The sequence below is a fragment of the Protomyctophum parallelum genome, assembly GCF_964188405.1.
Source record: "Protomyctophum parallelum genome assembly, chromosome: 16".
NCBI lineage: Eukaryota > Metazoa > Chordata > Actinopteri > Myctophiformes > Myctophidae > Protomyctophum > Protomyctophum parallelum.
In genome coordinates, this window is record NC_139711.1 from 16,094,543 (window position 1) to 16,118,280 (window position 23,738).

Below are 23,738 nucleotides of genomic sequence, written 5' to 3' on the forward strand. Positions count from 1 at the left end.
TAGGAAGTATTATCCATCCAGACTTTAGACTTTATAATAAAACAATAACATTTAGATAAAGTAGGCCCACATGCGTCCATGTAGTGTAGAGATTGCTCAAATGCCGCAAATCTATCACGTTAGTATTATTTAATTTGTTGCACGACCAAAGGCGTTTGTACAAGTTCGTGCTGTTTGGGGGAGTGGAGGGGGCCTAGGAGCTTGATAAATATCTAATTATAGGCTACTTATCTTCATGGAAATATGGGAGGCAGCAGGGCGGCCAAATAGTTTTTTTTAAGAAGTCTCACAGCGCCACCAAGCGGATTTGTGATTTCTTGACTTTTGCTAAAGTCGAAAGAAGGATCATCATTTGGGTAGAAAACTGCGAAGAAGACACTGGTCTGACTTCGCAGTTCGCACAGACTATTATTAGGCTAAATAAAATACTAGTAATTTGTCAACTCAGATCTGGATTAACATACTGTATTTCATCTCGGAGTCTGGCTTCTTAGAACACAATTTGAAATCTACCAAATTAAGCCATTATTACTGTGTCTCTGGTGTGTGCTTGAAGACAAATTTTCAATGTCACCCAACTGGATTGCTGTATTTATTTTATATTTCACAGGTGAGTTTACTGGGTCTTGACAACGACGGTAAGAAAAGCCTGTCTCTCTTCACTTCTCATGACTGATGTTATTGCTAATTGCATTTTATTGTACAATACAGTAGTACAAATAAAGCTGCTACTTTTGTTTAGGCTACTGTACTAGCCTGGTAGAGATAGTCCTGAATGGCGATGTTTTTTTATTTTTCTGTCTGAATTCCCTGTGCGCACAGAGGAAATACCAGCTGCAGTGTATTAGACACAGATGTGCAGATTGTTTTCAGAACACAGTAGTAAGAGTAAGACACAATGGAGCAGTCATCGATTGAGGACTGAAGAGCCTACTTGTTGGATACCCATACCCACAACCTTTAACTTGATAATGTCACTGTTTTATTTGTAGGTGGGAACATATAGCCTATACAAAATAGCCTACATTATTCTTAAACATGGATAAAACCTAAGCCAAATCAAAATATAGAGTCGACTGTAGTACTGAGGAAAAGCAAAGCTGGAGGTAGCCCCAGTATGTTCCCTCAGCACTACTGTAGGAGCTACAGAATGAGCGTAGGGAGAGGGCACATATGGGCTAAGCTGGAGGTAGCAGTTACTAAAATCTTGAGGTTCTCTCTGGGAGTAACCAGGAGAATATAGGATCAGGAATGAGTAGATCTGAGGGACAGCGCATACATATTAGATGTTTTGGAGATAAAGCCAGAGAGGACAGACTGGGATGGTTTGGAGTCTTGGACATGTACAGAGGAGGGATAGTGAGGTTGTAACTGCCAGTCTGCCATCTTAGAGGAAGACCAAAGACGAGATTTATAGTGAAAGGGACATGAAGCTATAGTTTGTGTGAAAGAAGAGAAGGCAGAGGACAGGGTGAGATGGAGGCTGTGGCGACCTCTGAAGGGAACAGCCGAAAGGAAAAGAAGAAGTGTGTGTGTGTGTGTGTGTGTGTGTGTGTGTGTGTGTGTGTGTGTGTGTGTGTGTGTGTGTGTGTGTGTGTGTGTGTGTGTGTGTGTGTGTGTGTGTGTAAAAGGCGATTCTCCAACATGCATGTCCTTAGATCCCCTTAGATCTTTGTATAATTACAGCGCAACACACAGATCACTACTACTTAATTGGTGACTTGCTGTGGCAGAGCCATCATTTGTGAGTGACGTGACCTTAGATCCAACCAAATGCATCCATCCAGATAAGGTGTCTGCAGGATTTAATGCTTGTTTTACTCACATTTATAGTCGGGTTGTCTTCTGCCCTTGAATGATTCATTCTCATCAGCAATGACATTTTAAACCTTTTCTAAGATAAATAAAACAAGACATGTTAGTCAGCAGTTAACGGTAATTGCGGAGTTGTAAAGTACAGCCTGGTCTGCCATCCGACCCCCACCCATCTCCCTGCATGTACAGTACATGTCTTCCTGGTTGCATCAGTCCTGAGAGTAGTGGGATTAGTGCCTGGTCTTACTGATACACGATGTGTCAGAGTCTGGCTAGTCTTCAGCCCATTCAACAAGACTACCTCAGTATAGTCTACTACACCCTGAGTGTTCTTTTAACTCTGAAAGTGTAAAATGTAATAATTTAGCACTAAGGATTTTACTGTGTGTGTGTGTGTGTGTGTGTGTGTGTGTGTGTGTGTGTGTGTGTGTGTGTGTGTGTGTGTGTGTGTGTGTGTGTGTGTGTGTGTGTGTGTGTGATGGAAAAAGGGGTAGCCACTATTACTTATTCAGCATGTTTGTATTGAAGTACAAGTTCATTCTTGTCTGGGTTTTATCTGGCAAAGCACATTTTCATACATATCACATTACTTAAGCCATTTCTTTGAAATCAGAAAGAACGGGGCTGTTGATCTTATAGCTTCTTTATTTCCTTTATGCCTAATTTGCTGGGAGACATGAGTGACCAATGAGTGACTAATCTTAACACTCAACGTCATGCAGTGCATGGAACACAGAAGTCATTAAGAAAAAGCTGATGAGGTGAAATACTAAAATCACTGGAACATTCCAGAACATTTTCCAAAGGGGGCACTCGCTGACTGTTGAATGTGTTCACACTGACATCATTTAGGATCTTCATTCAGATAAACTTTATTTGGGTGTTAAAGTTAGTGTAGCAGCCCTTTATAAAAGATTTGAAGTGGGTTGCAACTTGCAAGTGGAAAGTCTCAGGCTTCTGGGCACTCATCTCTAAGCATGCAGTCATTGGAGATCTTCAAGGGATAGGGATCGCGTGCATGAACCACAAATGCTGAGGAGGAATGATGGTGGTCGGGGAGACTCACTGTACGGAAAGTTTGTTTCAGCCAGTGCAGATTTTATAGGGCTCTTGTTATTGCCATTTTTACATGGGAACTTGTTAAGGAACAAATTTAAAGTGTCAATTAATGAAGACATAATGGTCACATTCACCACATGCTTCCAACTATTAGGATGGGTGACGTTTGCACCAAAACTGATTCATTTAAGCCTACTTTATTACATTGGTGTGTCCTTTTTTTTAAACTGCAGCTCCTATGCTATGTCTATAGGTACAGTATGCATATTGATGAGTATGCTTTAAAACCCATAGTCCTGGGGAGCTCGCTGTGGGCTTGCAGTCTGCTGCACAGATTACATATCCAGGTGTCTGTGGATTGTAAAGCTAAGGGACCTGAATTAAGTTTGTGGAAATTACCTTATATGGGGAATGGGAAATCCTTTGCATCAATGCTAGACAATAACCGTTCCAGCAAAAAAAACCAATGTATTTCATTTTTTAAATACATTAACGTCTGTTTGTTTCAGGTATTTCTGGGACCATAGATGGCAGCTACAATGAGTTGGAACCAGAAGAGGAGGACTACACTCCTAGACTGGACTACAATAGTAAGAGAGGACACCTTAAAAGCATATGCCTGCGGGGATGAGGAGCACCTTCACAGGCTCATCATCCATGGCACAAGACTGAGCACGACTTGGTCAGTCATTGGTGCCGGTATACAAGTAAAAATAAGAAAAAGGCTGCACACTCGTAACCACGATGCTGTATATTTATTGACAAGAATCCAACGTTTCGACCTAGGAGGTCTTCTTCAGGGAATGATGCCGGTATAGCCATCAGTTTGAAATTGCCTAACCTACAGATTTCGGAACTGTCCACACAGCTCACCCTCAAGACGCAGAACAACTAGACAGAAAACGTAATAATAATAATAATAACGCTTTATTTATATAGGCCTATTAGTGTGCACCAATTATATGAAGATAAGGTTAAAGGGCCACTTCACCTTTTTGGAAAAATATATATGTTAATGACATTTAGAAGCTTTAGATCACTTTCATGGGGGTCTTTATGTGTGTAATATGTGGTTTTAGATATTTTAGATTGTAGCAGTGAGCCTGTTGTCTCTGATGTCATGGACACTGGGCTCACTTCCTTCCTGGACTACATGTTGTCTCAGTAAGACAGCTCTCCCCCTATCCACAAGGAGGAGCAGTGCACCAAAGAATTATGGGAATTGTAGTCCAGGAAGGTAGTGAGACCAGTGTCCATGACATCAGAGACAACAGGCTCACTGCTACAATCTAAAATATCTAAAACCACATATTACACACATAAATACCCCCAGGAAAGTGATCTAAAGCTTCTAAACGTCATTAACATATATTTTTTTGCAAAAAGGGTGAAGTGTCCCTTTAATGACGTTTAGAAGATTTAGACTCTGATGTCATGGACACTAGGCTCACTTCCTTCCTGGACTACAATTCCCATAATGCTTTGAGCACTGCTCCTCCTTGTCGATAGGGGGAGGGCTGTCTTACTGAGACATGTAGTCCAAGGAAGCTCTTAGAAGGAACGGAAGTGGTCACGTGACTGGGCTGCGCCATGACACTTTCATGGACACTTTCATGGGATCCAAACTACCCGGAGGTTTGGCAGAATGCATTGGAGTCAATGAGAGCTCAGTGACCAGCTCATGAACAAATATTATTTATGAACAATTGAGACCTTTTGTAAAGTAATCACTTCTGGAAAATAACAGAAGACATGTAACACATTATTGTCTGCTGTGTTGTTATTCGATGTGTACACTGTGTAATTTTTATAGAGGTATGGTATCTCTATAAAAATAGAGATACCATAAAGTACAAAGTACATTTCTGAACGCACCAAGTATCGCGATACTTCCCACCGTTTCCTGTCTGGCAGCCAAATATCGCGATACTTCGGAGCCAGAAACAATACCTGCTACTGTTTAGAATCCTCCTGTTTAGATCCTCAGATAAAATTATATACTGTGCACTCTGTGCACATCGAAAAGTAAGTGATTAGAAAACAACCTGTGATATGTCTTCTGTTATTTTCCAGAAGTGATTACTTTACAAAAGGTCTCAAGTGTTTATGAATAATGTTTGTTATGAGCTGGTCCAGCCGGCTCCATTCACTGCCATGTATTCATTGCACTTCCTGTGTGAGTTTGGCTCCCATGAAAGTGTCCATGAAAGTGTCATGGCGCAGCCCAGTCACGTGACCACTTCACTTCCTTCTAAGAGCTTCCTTGATGTAGTCCAGGAAGTAAGTGAGTCCATGACATCAGAGACACTGGGCTCACTGCTAAAATCTAAAATATCTAAAACCACAAATTACACACATAAAGACCCCCAGGAAAGTGTTTTAGATCTTCTAAACGTCATTAACATATATATTTTTGCAAAAAGGGTGAAGTGTCCCTTTAAAATGGTTTAAGTGCTCTTTTAATGTAGTGAGCAACATTGACTCAATTATTCAGATAAGTTTGGTAATTCTTAAACATCTTTTGTCATGATCATGGCCTCTGCCCCTGCTGTGTATCCTTCCCCTGTCATTTATGCCCTTTGTGCCCTGTTGTGACTTTGCCCAGTGTTTTTTTAACCTTCTCATTATTAAAAGTTCATACAAATACAAGCCAGCCATAACCTAGCCTCTATTCCATACCGAAATCCCACCCCTACATCATTCTGGACACAAGTTTGGTCATTTCTTAATGACAAAACATGCTAAATCTAAAATCAAATCAGGCCAAGCCCAAATCTGTGAATAAACATATTGATGCCGGGATGGTCCTTTTTAAGCTACTGAACCATTTATTTTCAACGTACTGTAATATGAGGGTTCAAGCAGGTTAATATAATGACATGTGTGTTGTTGTGCTCTGGTTTTACACAGACCCACATTGGTGTCATTCTCCCAATATGCCCAATGGGGAGGTGACCTGCTTCTCCCCGCGAGGAGGAAACTACCGCAGCACACTGGGCACCCGTTGTGAGCTGACCTGTGACCGTGGATACAGACTGCTGGGGAAGAGCTCCATCCAGTGTCTGGCCAGCCGCCGCTGGTCCGGCACAGCTCACTGCCGAAGTAAGTGGAAGCCGTAGGTACACGCAATCATTTGTCCTCTATTTTCTGTTCTCTTTTTTTTACATTTGTGACGCAATGCTACAACATTGTTTTAATCTCTACTCGTTAAATATTTTGTCCAGGTAGTGTAAAGTACATTTACTCAAGTACTGTACTTGTATTTTTTTAGGTATTTCTTTTTTTACTTTACTTGAGTATTTCCAATTTTCAGTCCTTTCACTTCTAACTCACTACATCTCAGAGGCAAATATTGTACTTTTACTCCACTATAAGTATTTGAAAACTTTATTACTAGGTACTTTGTAGATTTTTTTTATTATCATCACAAAACATACATTAACCACTTCAGTCCTACCAGGGCTTTTCAACAGGTGGTCCGTGGACCACTGGATGTCCGTGGAAGTATTGCAAGTGGTCCCTGACCATTCATTTAGTAATGTAGGATTTGTTGATTTAAAAAAAAGGCTTTCCACTAGTAGAGTTGAGAAACAGTGAAATGAATGACCCGGTGACTTATGATAACCGTCATTTATAAACTGACAAGTTGGAGTTCAAAAAATTCAACAATAAAAAGGGAGTTTGAATCTCAAGAGGGGGAAGTGCACCAGATTGCCTGGTAGATTCATTATTACTGGTAATAGGAAATTATTAGTAGTCATTAGTCAATGGACCATTGGTTGAGAAACAGTGGGATGTATACATGATGCATAGCTACAAAAGCACTATTATACAACAGGTCATTTCAAGGAAGCAATCTGATTTATCTTAGTTTTCTTTGGGTAACTGTTGTATAATTGCAATATTACACGAGAGGGTGTTCTTTATCGTCATTAATGCACTTCTGCGATACCTTTTGGAGTTCCTATGGCACCGCGGGCGTGCATTAATGATGATAAAGAACACCCTAGTCTTGTGTAATATTGCTTAAATCTTAGCCCATATCGCCACCCAACAGTGGTCCCCAGGTTCAGGGTGGTGGTCCCTCGTTCACAATCCGTTGAAAACCCCTCCTATATACTGTACGTTTCGGCCATTTGAAAATAGCCGATCTACAAGCTCGCAAATCGTGACGCATTGTGATACCAACGTTTTTATACCAATACTTTTACTTTTACTCAAGTACATTTTGAATTCCGGACTTTTGCTTGTAACAGAGTATTTCTACATTTGTAGTATTGATACTTTTACTTACTTAAGTAAAACATTTGAGTACTTTTTCCACCACTGCTTTTGTCTCGTTTCTTCAGAGGTGCGTTGCCGTGTGCTGCCCCTGATCTCCCATGGCAGGTACACCTGTACTCAAGGCTTTGTGGCAGACTCCAGGTGTGACTTCTCCTGTGACCCTGGATACCGTTTTGAAGCGGTACATTCACGCACCTGTCTGGTTGATGGCTCATGGAATGGGATTGAACCGGTTTGTTCAGGTACATTTTGGATCAGGGGTTCCCAAACTTTTCCATGACAAGGACCACCAAATAGTTATCCCTTACTGTATATTGTAAAATAACAAGAAAAGAGAGGAAAAAAGAGACATAAAAAAGAAAATCACACTTGTGATTTACATCACATTCCGTGCTCAGCCAATCAAATCATCACAAATGTCATTACGGCCAGTCACATTTGGCGTATTCACTTTTCTGCCCTCACTTTTTGTCCTCAATATGTATGTATACTTTGCTCAGCCAATCAAATCATCGCTGTTGGGGTGATTAGCTAATCAAATCATTGGGTTTGTGTTCACACAAACAGACAAAGCTGGGCATAGGAGGGGCTGGCAACACTCAAAAATAGACAACCTAAATTGATTAAAATTAATGTATTACTACTACTAATATTTTAGTTTAAAAATTATTATTATTATTGTGCAAGTTGGAAATTTCCCCACCCAGTTAGTACCCATTGTACCCGTCTGTCTGTGTCCGCTTTATGCCCATACAGATATTTCTTTATCTGTCTGTGTGCCTCTTATGCCCATAGTACTGTGTCAGGTGCAGTCAAATATGGAGTTTAGGTCAGTTTATGTCAGAGTGGCGTCATTGAGGGTGCAGAAAACAGTGCTTGAGCGCTGGTCATGCAGCTCTGTATTGTACAGTGACAACTAAAGTCTCTGTAATGTTTATGTTGTACTATTACTAAAAAACTATCTAAAATAAAGCTGGTAAGATTTTCTTCTCCTTTCCAATATTGAGCCAGAAGCATCCCCCACTTTGAAAAGATGTGCTCTAGGCTCACAGATAAAAAAACAAAACAAAAAACAAACAAACATCTTGTTCAAAATTTAAAGTAAAGTCTTTGAATTGATTTCCCATCAACTATAAAATAGCACTGTCAACTCGACAATTTACGTTTATGCTTCACTGAGGAACAAGATTCAATACATCTGCAGCTTTCTGCACCCCAGGCATGCTGTCTCCCACCCACACAAATAAAACAAACATTTTCATCTTGCTGCTCTGTCTTTCACATATTTCCTGCCCCATTGTTCTCTGGACTGGCTCCAGCTCCATGTGGGATTATCTCCCAGACCACAAATTCCCCTCTCCATAAAAAGGAATTGATGCAATTACCCCACAGTGGATGTTAATACACAACTCATGGCATTAACAGTACTTTATTTTCTTACTTGAATATATAAGTTTAATTGCGACCACAGGTCTCGTGACATCATCAGGGATGGAGATCCCTGAGGTCATAGTAAATGCGACCTGCTGTCGCAATTAAGTCCATATATGGAGATCACTGATGTCATCAATATTGGCCAGCAACTCTACATCTGACCTCAAACCCATAGATCTCCATATATGGATATATGTCAGAACCTGTTCTGATATATGTTGATTATCCCCATCCATCCTTCGTCTTCGATGTCAGCCGGCGAAAACTAGAGTTCTCAACAGGCCCACCAGTCCATTCAAACTCTAGAGGGGCCTACCCCAAAGTTACTAGTGCAGCCACGGCCGGCAGCCGGTGAAAAGAAACGAGTTCTCAACAGGCCCGAAAATGTCGTAACCCTAGCGGGGACATTCTCTTGAGCGTACAGGGTTTGATGAGGACCCCCTCATCAAACCCTGTACACTCCCCATTCCAAAGCGCCAGCGATCGCCCAGCAGTCTGCCGTCAACAAGGCGGATGCGTGCACGCAACCTTTTTGGGACGAGGTCGCTTCTCGCCCTCAGGCGTCTTACTGGTATATATGTTTGCAAATGTATTTACCAGTAGATCTTCCTGTCTTTCCAGACTACGATCCACCAAAGATCAGGTGTCCTCTGTCCCGAGTCAAGGTCGCTGAACCCGGGAAACTAACTGCCAAGGTGACCTGGGAACCCCCTGTTGCCACGGATACAGCTGATAAATCACTTGAGTATGTCACTTCTTTCGTTTCCCCTCACTCTCCTTTGTACTTCACATGGGGTGAAACATCTGTCTTTTCGTTTCTTAAGTGTGATACTCGTAGACCAGCAGCCGGGCACCGACTTTAACGAGGGAGCAAACATTGTCCGCTACAAAGTATATGACCAAGCCAGGAACAGGGCTGCCTGCAAGTTCATTGTCCGTGTTGAAGGTAAGGCACAACTAATGCTTAATACGTTTGAAAATCTTAAACCTATGTGATGAATACAATCTGCTATTGACAAAGTTGCACTATTACTTCCAGTGAGAAGGTGTCATGAACTCAAAGCACCTATGCATGGCTACGTGACCTGTGACTCTGATGGGAACAACTATGGCGCGGTGTGCGAGTACCACTGTGATGGGGGATTTGAGAGGAAGGGCATGTCTAGCAGAGTGTGCCAGTCCAACCGCAACTGGAGTGGAGACCCTGCTCAATGCATTTGTAAGTATTGTCAATTTACTTTTGTCAGAGGTTCCCAAAATCTGTGCTGAGGCACACTGGTGTGCCGGGAGACAAGTCCAGGTGTACTGTGGGAGTTTTGTGACAGCCACACACAATATCGTTGCTGTCGGGAGGAAACCACCTAACTAACTTTTGAGGTTTTAGAATTTTGTTTTTGAATACATCAATGTTATTGAACACCCTTTACATCGGTGTGTTGGTTAAAACAACATTGAACCAATGAAAAGCAGTTGAAAGTGCTTCGGACAAAACCTCTTAACTTTATTGGACCCTCAAACTGTCTGCTAAAACAGCTGCCTCCACCACCTCTCCCCCTCTCATGCAAATAATTGACAATGTATAAAGTCACAACACCAACTTTGATGAGGCAGTATTGTTTGTTTTCAAAATATAAAGCTGTGTGACATATATATATATACTGTATATATACTGTGTGATATATCACACACAGTACTTTGTGCACACTGTATGCCTTGATATTTTGACTTGCCCAAAAAGTTAGAAAACCACTGAATAATGTCATAGTTGTGAAGATGCGATGGATCAATGCAGTATAGATGTTCTATGGAAAACCTTACTGTAGTTTCTTGTTTGTGCAGCAATGCAATTTAAGACTGATGTGAAGACGGCCTCTGCACTACTGGATCAGTTCTATGAAAAGAGGAGACTGTTGATTGTATCAGCACCCGACATAACTGACCCAGATTACAAGATGCAGAACATTATGATACAGGTGAGGAAAACGCATCAGGGCGTTCTCAGAAAAACTCACCAAAATGTTATCAGAGAAGGAGTGCATTAAGAAACATTGTTTAATTTTTGCATCCTGTTTAGAAATTAGACTGTGGCTTAGATCTGAGACACGTGACAGTGATTGAACTCCTTGACTCGCCGCCTCGGGAGCACGGTCGCATCAAAGAGAAACAGCTCGACTCTGAAGTCATCGATGGCCTGAGGTAACAGGTGGCTGGCAACCTGAACCACTCAAGGGTTCACTCTCAGATACAGTATGTAGTTTATTTAACCAAATAAGCTGATAACTATTTTGTGTTTGTGGTGTAGACAAATCTTCAGAATCTCGAGATCCTACTTCAGCATGGTGCTGCTGGACAAACGCGGAATAGACAGAGAGAGATTCATGACCGTCGTGAGCTCAGATGAGCTCTTTTCATACGTTGACAACTTCCTGTTGGACGAAGAGGAGCGAGGAAGACTGGAGCTCCACAGAGACTTCTGTGGAGCTCACACTGACACCGACACGGACACTGACAATGACACTGACTAGTCAGCTAACACTGACTACAAGAACACATTGATCAGCACCATTAGTGATTGATAAGGATGGCAAAAGTACAGATAAAATACTTTTAGGGCTGGCAACTGGGTGCTCACAGGAGATTAAAATGGTCTTAAAAGTGTATTGGAGGTGCTTCTAGGATCAGCAGGAATGTAGACTTAAAGAGATCCGAGCACTTGAGGAAGTAGAACTGTTAACGCCATGATGAAGACCTTTTTGGCATTTTTATAGAATAAAATTAGCATTTACGTCCACATTGTTTTGGAGTGCTCGGATATCCTCTTACTTTTGAAATCATCATGATATATTTGACCAAATACCTCTATGGATATTGTTACGATAATATCAAACTAATAAAAAAAGATATAGCGTGTGAGTATAAAATAGGGCTCAAGTCATTAAAACCAGGAAAAGACAACATGATATCCAAAATCCCAAGATTTTGATATTCCATTGATGTATTACCCAGAATGTTACATTTAGTTTAGAACTAAAGAATAATGCTGTTCATGCATTAATGTTTGAATTATACGTTCATATATATCGTTCATTACTGGTTACATGTACAGTACATTGATTCACCAGCAGTGGACGCTCATAGTCCACATTGCTAGGGAAAATACAAAAAGAATATAGCTTTTAGTTATCTTTCAATGAACAGTAAGTTTTAGGACTGGAATTGGAGGTAAAATGATGAAATGGTTGTGGAGCCAAGACCAAATGACCTTACTACAGAGGACACACATTCTGGTAGAGAGCGAGTGTTTGGAACCAACTGATTTGTACATGGTTAAAAACAGATGCAGACATTTTCCTTTTAGTTTTTATTAGAGAATATTTAAATCCAACATTTAGATAATTTCTGATGGACACTCCGACTAGGTCTAAAATTACAAATCTAATTTGATAAAAAATATAGATTTTGTGCAACTACTATAAAAGATAAGTTAACATATAAATGTATGAAGCTTGCAGTATAATGAATTACCATGGACCACGATATTACTGCATGGACTGAGCTATGCTCTGTTTTTAACACCAGCAGTTTGTTTAACATTTACAGTATAATGATCAGTTTTCCAAGTAGGAAATCATAATGCAACATTACACCATTTATTGTATATGAGTGCAGTGTGATTTCTGAATTGCAAAAATATAAATAGTTGAAACCAACCCTACAGTGAGTGCATCAAGGCACTTGAATAAAATAAAGCAAGAGCTTATGGCACATATTCAACAGTGACAAGAAAACAATGAATTCCCGCAAAACAATTGGTACTGCTTTGTGGAGACCCAAATGGCAGATAATTGACTATTCACATGTCAGCCATGTTGTTCTGACGACATCTCGTGTGAATATGGCAATGTCCTTTTAAGACTTTAAATATTTGTGTAATAATACATAGAGGCATATGTGTCATGGGCTTTAGTGTTCAGCTGGCAAATAAGCCATCTGTTAGCTTACAGTAAATAATATTGTTTGTTCAGACAAGCCGATTGGGCTGCTGGTCAGCTTGGCTTGCAAATTAATTTAAGTCAGTCTCACAAATTGCCTCTAGTCAGCATGTCCCCATCTCAGTGTCCACACATCTCCAGTTTAGAGTTTATAGTTAGTGTCCTCATTTGGCCTGGGTCTTCCCCATAGAGGAGCGCAGCAGAAGAGTGCCCTCTGCCCATGAGTCGGGGTACTGCATCATCTTCTGCCAGATACTAATTTCTTCTCCAACCGAGTCCATTTCCACTTCTTCCTTCCCAGTTGTCAGAGTGCCTGCACAGGCAAACAATTAGCACAGTGAATACATGTGTACACTCAGCAGGGTAACATTATGGACATGGATAATACCATTTTACATTTTCCTCTAAGAATAAAGCCATTAAATGTTTTCCTGTGTATGGCTAAACGCGCAAATAGATCTCATTTATTGATGCTGAGCCTGGTATGGTCCTTTAAGTTTAAACCATGAACAAGCAGGACCAATGCATTCAGGTTCAAAATGAAATACGTACCAGTGCCAGTGCTGAGGCGAACCCCTCCCAGAAAGTCATTACTAGACAGTGCCTCTCTGTCCCACACAGTCAACTCCAGACACATGCCTGGAAGCTGCTCCAGGCTCAGCTCCTTGTATACAAACGTGTGGTCATAGTGAGGATTCAGACTCTTCTTCACCACTGGGGTCTTCCTCTTTGTGAACTTGGCCTTCGCTGGTAATAAGTATCTGTGGTGGCAGAACAAATTACGGTAGTGTTTTAGGGATCATACAAAGCTAATTTGAAAACTGGAACCACTGGGTAATTGAATCTGTGTTGAGTTTTACTTATCGTTGCTGTCGGGCAGAAACCTATTGCATCTGTTTTTTCTGTTTTTTATTTTTTCATAAATGAATGCCCTACTACTTCATCATACAAGTGTCACACAAATGAAGTGAAAATAACAGATCTACAAGTTCAAAATGGCTCACAATGCAAGAGTTTGTGAGCTTGTATGGGCTATTTTCCCTATTTTAAATCTTAAAAACAAAAAGGTTTTGAACATACCATTTCTGTCCGAAAGCAGTATTATAAAACAGATTGATATGTTATATAGGTGCATGGTTTGGCACTAACCCTTTCACGAAGGAATCTGACGTGCCCCCAGATTTCATTGCTGTCAGACTCTTTGCCTCTTTAATCAGGACGTGCAGCTCTCCCCCTTCTTCAGCCTTTGCCTTTTTGCCTAGAGGAAGACACTCGCATTAAAACACAGGTTAGAGCTGACTGTGCGTGTCTGTTATGCTCTTGTACAAGCAGTACCTTACCTTTGCGTTTGTCATCTGTTGGTTTTTTGGGTGTGATGTACTTCAAGGAGATTACCAGCTCCCCTCTGTACTGAGCAAAGATGGAAGCCTGGGCAGGAACTCCCTGTATGTAAGATAACCATGTTACTACTAGACTGGAACTCACCTATGCTTTTTATGGCATAGGCAGCCGTCGGGAGAAACTAGGGCACAGCTGCATGACATGAGACTAATTAATTAGAGCGACAGAGAGGGAGATTGAGGAGTGTGCGTGTACGTGTCAATTTAACGATCAGAAGGCCCCAGACTGTTTTTTCTCCCTGGAAATAAAAATGTTGGGGTTTCTACTGTTACTACTAGATTAGAGCGGATCTGAAAGCTCTAAATCAGCTATTTTCAGCAAAGACATTTGTTGTAGAGGCTGAAAAAGAGAGGACAAAGTACAGAGCCAACTCAGGTCAAGTTTACTAAGTATAGAGAGTGATTTAGTTAAAAGCCCTCTCCGTGACATACCTTGCCCATGAGTGGAACACATTGCTCCTGAGGAGAGTCCAGGTCGTGGCAGTCCAGGGCAACCTCCACCTCACCCAGGAAGGCGTTGCGGCTGATGCGACCATGGTGCCACACAGACAGCAAAACGGAGCGGGTCTGCAGCTGTGAACGACTGATGGCATACTGGAAGAGGACAGGGAGTCGAGTGTCTCAGGTGATTATTGTCTAAATCAGTATTTCTCAAATGGGGGTACATGTATCCCTAGGGGTAGGCGAAGCCACTACAGGTGTTAACAGCATGTGAGAGAAATTGGAAAATGGAAGAATGTAATTGTACTGTTCAATTTAATGATAAAACATTAGCAAACTTTGTGTCCACCTCCTGATCTAGAAAGTGTTACACCAACACCTGATTAGCACAACCATTATTAAATGGAAAGCAATAGTTATTTGAATATTGACATAAAAACTTTTCACTTTTCACTCCATTTCTTACTTGTAATGTTATATAAACGATATAAAGAGCTCATCAAAAACCAGGAGGCTATTAATTATTTTGCCTTCAGCCACTGTTTTAAAGTTGCTGGTATACATATGCAGGACAAACAAGACGGCAATAAAATCAATATTGGTTTGCCGTCTACAATGTCAACATGGATCTTAAATCCAGTCTGTGTAGGTGGAGTCATTCTCTAAATGAGACATGGAGTGGGATCAGTAATGAAGGAGTGTCATTAAGTCCACAGCCTCTGGCCGGCACACTTTTCTGGGGGTGAACATTAGTCGGAAATAGCCGATCTACAAGCTAGATCGTCTGCCGATTTGTTGTAGAGGGGTATGAAGTATATACTGTAAGATGTGTGTAACCACCTTCAATGTCTCTTTGTAGATTGGGTTCACCGTGTTCCTCTTGGTACTGGTTTTCCTTTTGCTTTGCCGGGTCTTCTCTGGGAGAAGGTAGCATTTGACATATCTGAAAAACAAAAAAGTGGGGTGTTTACTGTTAAATTGTCCTAATAAAAATGTTTTGTAATTGGTGCAGAAAACCCAACACAACCTTAATTTCTCTGCATTTCTCAAATAAAATGGGATTGAAAAAATGTCTGTTGACTTTCAATTTCCTGTGGAACTCGAGTAAACACCTCTAGGAAGTCATTATGTAAACACAGCAGCCCCCTTATCTAAGCTGATCAAAGTCAAGTTAGGGGTGTGTATGGAGTAAACAAAGATTTCTTGGAGTCACGTTGTTTTGAGTCAACACTGCTGCAGCCTATAGTTTGAAGGGTTGAAATGACAGACATTGGACCAGCTGTACAGAAAATATATGGGAATGAAATGCCGTAACTTTGAATCACCTCATTTTAACATCATTACTGAACAATGTTATGGATACGAAGAGAAGGCTATTCAACACGCAGGGTTTCCACTTTCCACTATGCTGCAAATTACACTTTTTGCTGTGCTTTGGTCGATCCCCACAGTGTAACCTGGCTCAGTGGAGTGCTAGCTAGTGTCTACTTACGGGTTGGAGCGTCTCCGAGAGGAGTCCCCGTAGGCCAGCCGTTGACACTCATTGATGAAGACATTGAAGCTCTGGGTATGTTCATCATAGCTGAGAGAAAAGGTGAGGTCCCCAGTCACTTCTACACAGTCATAGTCCCCGTTCTCACTGTAGATACTCATCATACTGCTCGATGTGCCCTGGAGAAACATGAAAGACCTGGGATGAGATACTGTTGAATAATTATTGGTTACTGTAAACTGCACATATACACATCAATTGTAAAAAGGATATTTTAAACCAAATCATGTAACCACTTAAAAACGACTTCGTAAACTTGACCGGTTCGGCGGTTCTGTACTTCGTCCACTAGAGAAACAGACAATGTCCCATTAACTTCACACCACATCCTGTGTGGTGATGCAATAAATGACAAGTGTAAACACAATGCTGTGATCACACAAACACCGCCGACAAGGCAGACAAGACATATATATATATATATTTGTTTTTATCCCACGATTTTGTAACCCAGTTTTCTTTTCACCCAGTGCCAATTATCTATGTAATCCTGGGCGCTACACTTCCTCTGCCAACCTGGGGGGGCAGCGGACTGACCTCATGCCTCCTTCTATGCATGACAAGACATTTTCAAGGAAGACAGGGACATGAAGCTACAAGCTGATGCCCGACTGCGACACTGCATGATGCTATGCTATACAAAAAAAAGTTGAGCTGGCTTCACCATTTTAGTTTTTCTTTCACCATTTCCACTCCCCTATTCTCCCCACTATTCCTGCTCTATTCGGTAAAAGGAAGACAAATTCACAGTTCCTGGTGCTACCAACGTTACCCCTTTCATTTACACAATGTGGCTTGAGCAACACTTTAATGGCGATCTGGCCGCAATGCTTGGTTGTTTCGTTAGTGTATGCACGCAGCATTAGGAGAAAGATCAATAACAGTTAGTTTTACCTTTGAACTGGCCAGACTGGAGGTACTTGAGTTCACCGTCTTTCTCATAGAATAGATGCTAACCAAGTTATCAATATCCTCATCTTCCTCCTCGTCTTCCTGTAGTAGTACAGTAGACAAGTATTAAGTTATATACACGCACAACAGCATCTTTCCCTGTCAACCTCTCCTTGTTGGAGATCAAAAAAGACAGATACCACGGTTAGAAATTGTGAAGGAGGAAAAAGTGAGGTTAAAGATTTACCTGCAAATCAAGGCCTGGCACAGAATGGCTCCTGTTGCCCATAGATCCCTGTGATAGCTTGCCACCTCCCTCCTCACGGAGGTCCAGGGCTGACGTGTGCTCTGTTAAAACATAATAAAGTAGCCCAGATAACAGAGCTCAATCTGACACCAGAATTCTCCAATGCTCGGAAACGGACGGATAAAAGAGACAGGAGGCTTACCTGGAGGCTTTGGACCATGTTTGATACTCTTCTTGAAAAGTCTATCGACTTCCATGCCACCTGCCTCAGAACTCGAACTGACCTGTTTAGCCTCCGAGTCCTACAGTGAGAGGGAAATTATGTTACAGTCAGCCTGTAACCACAGATCGACTGTGAAGCCAATCTGTTATAGAATGAGCTACAGTATACATATAATATACGTGTAGTAGCCAGGTCTCTCACAGTGTTTGCTAAAGAGTCGGAGCTGTGAATGCTGACTCTATCAGGTTTGATGGGGGTGGTCAGACTGGAAGCGGTGGATCCAGCTGGACTTGATCGACCCACTGCCTTCTCTTCCCTGGAAGATGATAGCATTTAACATTTAAATGTTGTCAAACTAGCATGTACAGTAGCGCCATTACCTTTGCACCTCTGCATGTTCATTTACCTCGGTAGGTCAGGCGTCCCACGGCCAGACTCTGTCTCCGCTTTAGTACTGCACAGACTGGCCTTTTCTGCAGACTCCGTGTCGCTGCGTTGTTGCAGGTCCTTCAACTCGACATGCTCCTTCTCAGTGTAAGACTCCCTCGATGCAACAGACCCAGAAGCATCACTTGGTGGACTGTCAAGGAGAATGTGTCAGCACTGGTTGGAGATTTCATAAATCCACAAATCAAACATCAGTGTAGAATATATTTTAGGAATTTAATTACAAAATTCATGTGATTCATCACCTCTTGTGCATTGTCTGATCTTTCTGTCTGGGTCGAGGCACGGGGGCAGGTTGGCTGCGATTCAACTCTGGATTCTTTAACAGCAATTCACCCATTGTTTCCCTCTTCTTCACTGTATGACAAGACAAATATTTAACTTAATCCCTGCATACATCGTCATAAGATGAATAACAGAAAATAGCTGATTTAAAATGTGTTGTGAGCTTGTAGATCAGCTTGTAGATTGGCCACTTTTGTTATTTTATATTTGGAATATATTCACCTGTAATGACTAAATAGGGACACCAGGTTTAAAGCAGTTAAATCACAAGCGAGCCTACTCGCAGAATGTTTTTTTCCTTTTCTCTCTTTGTACTATTTCCTCATTCCATTTATTTGGGACAACAACATTCCAATGACCCAGACATTCCTTTCGGCCCAGGCCGAGCTTCCTTGTTCAACAGTGTATGCCCACTTCCTCTTTCTGCACTCGGTACTCACATGGCGGTCTCTTTTTTAGGGAGCTTCTCACAAGGTCGTGTCCAGGACTAGTGAAGAAACGGTTGACCCTTTGATCATAGAACCAATCCCCTGTGCATTTCTTTATATTCCTATAAAACAAAATAATGTACTTCCTTATTGCAATGAAGGTTCTTACACAGATATAGGATTTGCAAGTGATGATGGTCTCACAGTCAACCAGAGAAAGAACCAGCCACTGGAGATCTCTGCCTACCGATACTATTACGAATTCAATGTAGGGGCTACAACAGCAGAGAAAACCTCTGCTAACAAACCTACACCCGTGGCCCACTACTTTGGAAACCAATCCAGATATCATCCCAATATAACGGACTGCCCTAAAGTCGTTGTTTTTGTCACTCCCATCACTCAAGAACGAGTCAGTAGTTCTCTTTACTGGTGGTTTATTAGACCAACTTCTTCATACCAACAAACCAACGGTCGTAAACCAACGTCAAACTATAAAACAGAAAAATAAACAACGATCAGAAAAACCTTGAACAAATTTTAACACATATGAAAAACAGGAGGCATCCTTTGGTTAGACATAGCATTGGTTAGACATAAGGTGAGGGGTGCGTTAAGAGGACCGGATTAAGGTTGGTGGGCGGTGCGTTAAAACGACCGGATTAAGGTTGGTGAGGGGTGCGTTAAGGTTTGGGAGAGGGTTAAGGTTAGGTTTAGGTGTGCTGCCCCGTGGGAGGTTAGGGTGAGGGTTTGACATAGGTTGTAGGACTAACGACTGGTCTAACCAATGACTAGTCTAAACTAAGTACTGCACCCGAGAAAACAAATACACTTGGAAATGGATATTACCGTACCTCACTGGCAGGGAATGCGTGCAGTACATACGGGAGCCCAAAGAACACAATAAACTGTAACAAAAATAATCCATAAATTAAACTCATATTGAAAACATAACATAAACCAAACACATAACTTGTGTTGACTTGCCATTGAGGCAACATACCTACCTTGCCAGCGACACCACGCTGCTTACAAGCATCCCTCTCACGGAGGTGCAAACATGCTCTGGGCTAGTGAGCTTCTACCAGGACACAACCATATATGGTAATCCACCGGAAATCACCTGAACGAGCTACTTCCGTTATCAAATACATGGGAAACCGAGTTCAAGAGAAATACATTAAAGAATACAAAATGTGACCATAAACTCACATTGTATGGCAGGCACAGGATTGGTTCTGTAAAGTATTATTTTTAATCTCCAAATTGTTTCCAACGAATTTTAGCCTCTACATTGAATTTAGAAGTCAATAGACGTATCGGTAGGTGAAATCTCTAGTTATCTGGCTAAATGAGACTATGGTCAGTCAAGGCAGAAGTAATATACAGAAAAAAGGGAGTCTCTTACGACTCTTTGGCACACACACTGCACAGCCATGATCCACTGGGCTGGGGTGTTCGGCAGTTCCGGCACACGTAGTGATTACATGCCCTACATTGGCTAGAGGTGAGAGTCAGGCGACTCAGAGGCTCCTGGCAGCGACCACAGGTGCGTTGACTGTACCTTCCACTTCCGCGCTTGGCCCCCTTCCTCTTGATGTCCAGCATCTCTGCCTTCAGCTTCCTGTAGCAAGAAACACTCATTTGCAAAACACAGAATACCCTTCAATGTTTTTATTACTAGCCTGAGGAGGCAAATGTTAAGGATGACAAGGGTCTTAGTTTTAGCATGCAGACAACAGCCCTGTGATTCTAGAAAGCTCATAATGAGGTAGATGTGTAAGTACCAGACTGCTAAAGACAAGTGCTAAGTAAGTAGACTTAAAGTCAGACAAACATCTTTACTGCAGACAAACATCTTTACTGCACACTAGCTAAACTAAAAAGTTTGCTTTGGACGAATTAATCTGTTCTTTAATGGAGGAGGCGCCAGTAAACCTAGACCACTGGGTCTTGGAATGTCTGATGATGCAAGGTTGATTAGGTGTGTCTTCTCTTGAATCTAGGGGGACGCGTTCTAGTGTACACGCACATGCACCGTTCCGTTCTGTCCCTGTGCGTGCACGTCAAAAAATTACTTGTACCACGGCGTGGTACTGTGTTCTACGAGCATGACACCACTGGTGCTAAGTAGCTAGAACAAGAGCCATGCCCCTTCCTATACGTTTAGATGCCACCTTTGTGACTTTAAGGGCAGTCCCAGTCAAAGTAGTGCTTGTTTCAGTCTCTAGAGATGATAATGGTTTTAGGATGCTTCACTTCCGCTCCCAAGTTAATGTAGGCGTTCAACATCTCACTGGACACTGCTGGTGAGAACATGCAGTTGTGCACAATAAATAGAGCATGTGTGCAGACGTGTTCTGTGTGTTACTATTACTAGTCCTTACCCGTTGTGAGATATTTGCCCCCCCCCCTTGTGGCTGTGAAGGGTACTGTGCCCGGTTGCGTTTGTAATTGGCTAATACATTAATTAATAATCATGAATGTGTCAAATCGAAAAAAGGGCTTCGTTACGCCCTCCATATGCATATGGTCAATGCCTGTGTGAAAAGTGGGACTGATTGGTGCAGGCAGTAAGGAGTTACGGCACTGTTTCTGACAGACACACACACACACACACACACAGACACACACACATTCGGTTAATTATAGTATGATGTTAGTCATATGAAGTCATTATGTCAGTAGTGAGTACAAAGATTGTTCTTCTCACCGTACACGCTGCTCTTCAGCCTGCCTGAGCTCCTCATCCCTGCGCAGGACCTCCAGGATCACCTCACGCTCACTGTCAGTCAGGAAGGCCAGGTTAATCATGTCTGCAGCCTGGGGCATCGTCACTTCACAGGTCCTGTGCACAGGCTAACCAGCCCAATCCAGGGGCTGTGAAAGAGGGACAACACATACTGACTTGACACTTTTTTACTAGAAGTCAAAAGGTGAATTATTTTTTCGTTTATGACTTACAGATCTTTAGAAAGTGAATAAGAAGAACGGAAGCCCCAGCACCTTGATTGAACGTCCTTAGTACGTTCAATCATGTTAGTCACAGGATTGGGTACAGACTACGAGATGGATAGACAGGGTTGTTGTTGGACAGGCAGTAGGCTGACAGGAAATGGGGGGAGAGAGATGGGGGAGTGACATACAGTAAAGGCCGTCGGGATCGGGAGTCGAACCTGCGGCACACTGCCAGACTTGGACTACCGGCCAATGACATCACATGCCAAGAATGCCATAGTATTGACACAATTGACAAGCATTAGTTTTTCCAAAATAAGTAATGTGTTCCCCAAATTTATACCCACCACCAGTCAGTCATGTGACTATCAAAAGACCATGAGAATTAAGTCATCAGGTTGGGCTTTAGTTAGAGCTATATTTCCAGTACACTGTGTCATATGATAAGAGGAAGTATGGCATGAGAACATACATAAGTACATAACATGGGCCATGGCCCATTTTTTCCCCTTCTTAAAATCAATAAATCACAAGATTCAAGTCTCCCAGCAACCAAGCTGTCTGAGACTTAAACCCCCACAGGGAGCCTCGGCCAGGGTGAAAGGTTAACTTGTGGAGAGAGTGGGAACAGGACAGGCTAAAACAACAAGGGCTCAACCTATCCTACAGGGCTGGCTCCCACCCTTTAAGGATACAGAGGGCCGGGTGGAGCTCAGCTGCTTAATCCTGATATGAAGGTTGTCATTGGCCATGTTCCTATCTGAACGTCACGCTCCATTTGAAGTTAAACAAGTAGAAGTAGAGGCGAAAAGTTGAGTTTTCAGATGTGTGCTGATTGTCTTCTATACCTACAGTTACAGTACACACACAATCACAAAAATAAGGAAACTTTTTCCTCATTGTTTGAATGCCTTAGGCCACCCAGGCTGGCTCAAGCACACAGTAAAATACCAGTAAAGCAACTTCCAGGGAATTAACCTTGCATGCATGCGTCATTAAAAGAGACAGTGAGGACATTGCACTAACTAGAATAATCTTTAGGGGGAAAAAAAGAAGGCATGACATGGGGTTATAGGAGGATATCAAGCTACCTAGTACCTACACTATAATTTAGTGTCTCAAATTGCACCAACTAATTTCCTCTTCACCAAACTCACAACAGTAGACATACAGTGTACATTTTCTTTGTACACTGTATGCACACATACTAATTTCTAGTTTACTTCTGATTCTAATGAATTTAGAGTGACAAAGCAATACAGACTGTTGTTGTTGTCGTCTGTTGTTGACAGATACAGTAGATGGATATATATAATATGGAATACATGGAAATTTATGGAATATCACAGCCATTCAAGGGCTGGGAGTATCAGTAAATGTAGGGCATATTAATAACTGTTAACTGATCATTCACGTGCAATTAAGTAGTGCAAAATCGATTTTCAAACACTAAATAGATAATAATAAATAGTGCACTAAATAATGCAGTTGTGCAGACTTGTGAAACGAATGTTTTGGCGTGAGAAAATATTGAAAAATAACATACTGTGTAGTACATCATGAACACATACACACCTGTTGTTCAAAGTTGTCGTCTCTCCCGGGGATAGGACTTTCTTCTCACGCTGCGGATGATCGGAAGACAATTTCGCAGATGTATAGAAAAACCGTGTTCAGAATGATAAAGTACTTTCATTCATACAGACTTTAGACGGCTTTTGGTGTGGTCGTCGTAAATAGATCCATTTAATTTGAATTACCTCCCTCTGCGGCGACAGTGCAGCTTGTCTCGTACAGACTAGACTACACACTGCGCTCCGCTCCGTTTGGACTGGAGGAAGCTTCCAAGTACCCGGAAGATAAGGAAGGAAAGTTTGTGGTCTACCTCCAAAAGTGCAGCTCCGCATTTTCCATGACAGGTGTATTTATTTCCTCTTGTCTTGGCTCGGTTGTTTGCCTCCCTCGCCGTCTATGTGGAAAATTCGGGCCATTAATGAAATTCTGTAACACTTGTTGATTTCTGAAGAGGTCGACTGACTCAACTCCCCCCTCAAAATTATACTTGGTAAGTAATTTAGAAAATTGGGCGTTTGTTTGGTTTGCTGCAAAAGCACGTCATTGCATCCCATGGCTGCTGTTGGTGGTTTTGATTTGATAACATCAGCGTGGGCCGTCAGCCGTGGCCCTAATACAAAGGCCAAAAAATGGCAGACAAAATTGGAACTATTAAAAGTCTGGAAGTAGGTCTGGCCTTCATTAATGAATCGTGCATTAGAGCTATG

The 23,738-nt window shown here is 41.8% G+C and overlaps 3 protein-coding genes across 4 annotated transcripts in view; 1 reads left to right on the plus strand and 2 right to left on the minus strand.

Moving 5' to 3' along the window:
• The window catches only part of tspan6 (tetraspanin 6), a 147,839-nt gene that overhangs the window by 6,606 nt on the left and 117,495 nt on the right, over positions 1 to 23,738 (minus strand). The window lies entirely within an intron of this gene.
• srpx2 (sushi-repeat containing protein X-linked 2) lies at positions 331 to 11,388 on the plus strand. The gene is made up of 10 exons (XM_083785429.1): positions 331 to 610; positions 3,384 to 3,464; positions 5,785 to 5,976; positions 7,224 to 7,400; positions 9,214 to 9,337; positions 9,417 to 9,538; positions 9,632 to 9,811; positions 10,432 to 10,565; positions 10,667 to 10,788; positions 10,895 to 11,388. Exons 1-10 carry the CDS (start codon positions 568 to 570, stop codon positions 11,115 to 11,117), a joined length of 1,398 nt encoding a protein of 465 aa, XP_083641555.1. The 5' UTR covers positions 331 to 567; the 3' UTR covers positions 11,118 to 11,388.
• sytl4 (synaptotagmin-like 4) lies at positions 12,227 to 23,451 on the minus strand. Of its 2 annotated transcripts, none has more exons than XM_083785428.1 (17): positions 23,032 to 23,451; positions 21,212 to 21,378; positions 20,063 to 20,122; positions 18,511 to 18,620; positions 18,031 to 18,142; positions 17,745 to 17,918; positions 17,540 to 17,654; positions 17,318 to 17,417; positions 17,116 to 17,216; positions 16,872 to 16,970; positions 15,918 to 16,096; positions 15,266 to 15,368; positions 14,417 to 14,578; positions 13,925 to 14,027; positions 13,734 to 13,842; positions 13,137 to 13,345; positions 12,227 to 12,897 (listed from the first exon to the last, which is right to left on the minus strand). In XM_083785428.1, the coding sequence occupies exons 2-17, from the start codon at positions 21,328 to 21,330 to the stop codon at positions 12,749 to 12,751; spliced, it is 2,004 nt and encodes a 667-aa protein (XP_083641554.1). In that variant the 5' UTR covers positions 21,331 to 21,378; positions 23,032 to 23,451; the 3' UTR covers positions 12,227 to 12,748. The 2 variants fall into 2 exon arrangements, with proteins under 2 accessions (XP_083641554.1, XP_083641553.1); XM_083785427.1 differs by having other exon boundaries at positions 19,907 to 20,122; positions 23,032 to 23,450.

Excerpts from the sequence above, each read along its gene's own strand:
- sytl4 (XM_083785427.1), bottom strand. The coding sequence starts at position 21,330 with ATGCCCCAGGCTGCAGACATGATTAACCTGGCCTTCCTGACTGACAGT. Across the intron at positions 17,418-17,539 it reads CCGACTCTTTAGCAAACACT|GACTCGGAGGCTAAACAGGT; the intron begins GTGAGAGACCTG and ends CTCTCACTGTAG. Across the intron at positions 16,971-17,115 it reads TGCCAGGCCTTGATTTGCAG|GAAGACGAGGAGGAAGATGA; the intron begins GTAAATCTTTAA and ends GTACTACTACAG.
- srpx2 (XM_083785429.1), top strand. The coding sequence starts at position 568 with ATGTCACCCAACTGGATTGCTGTATTTATTTTATATTTCACAG. Across the intron at positions 7,401-9,213 it reads GATTGAACCGGTTTGTTCAG|ACTACGATCCACCAAAGATC; the intron begins GTACATTTTGGA and ends CTGTCTTTCCAG. Across the intron at positions 9,539-9,631 it reads GTTCATTGTCCGTGTTGAAG|TGAGAAGGTGTCATGAACTC; the intron begins GTAAGGCACAAC and ends TATTACTTCCAG.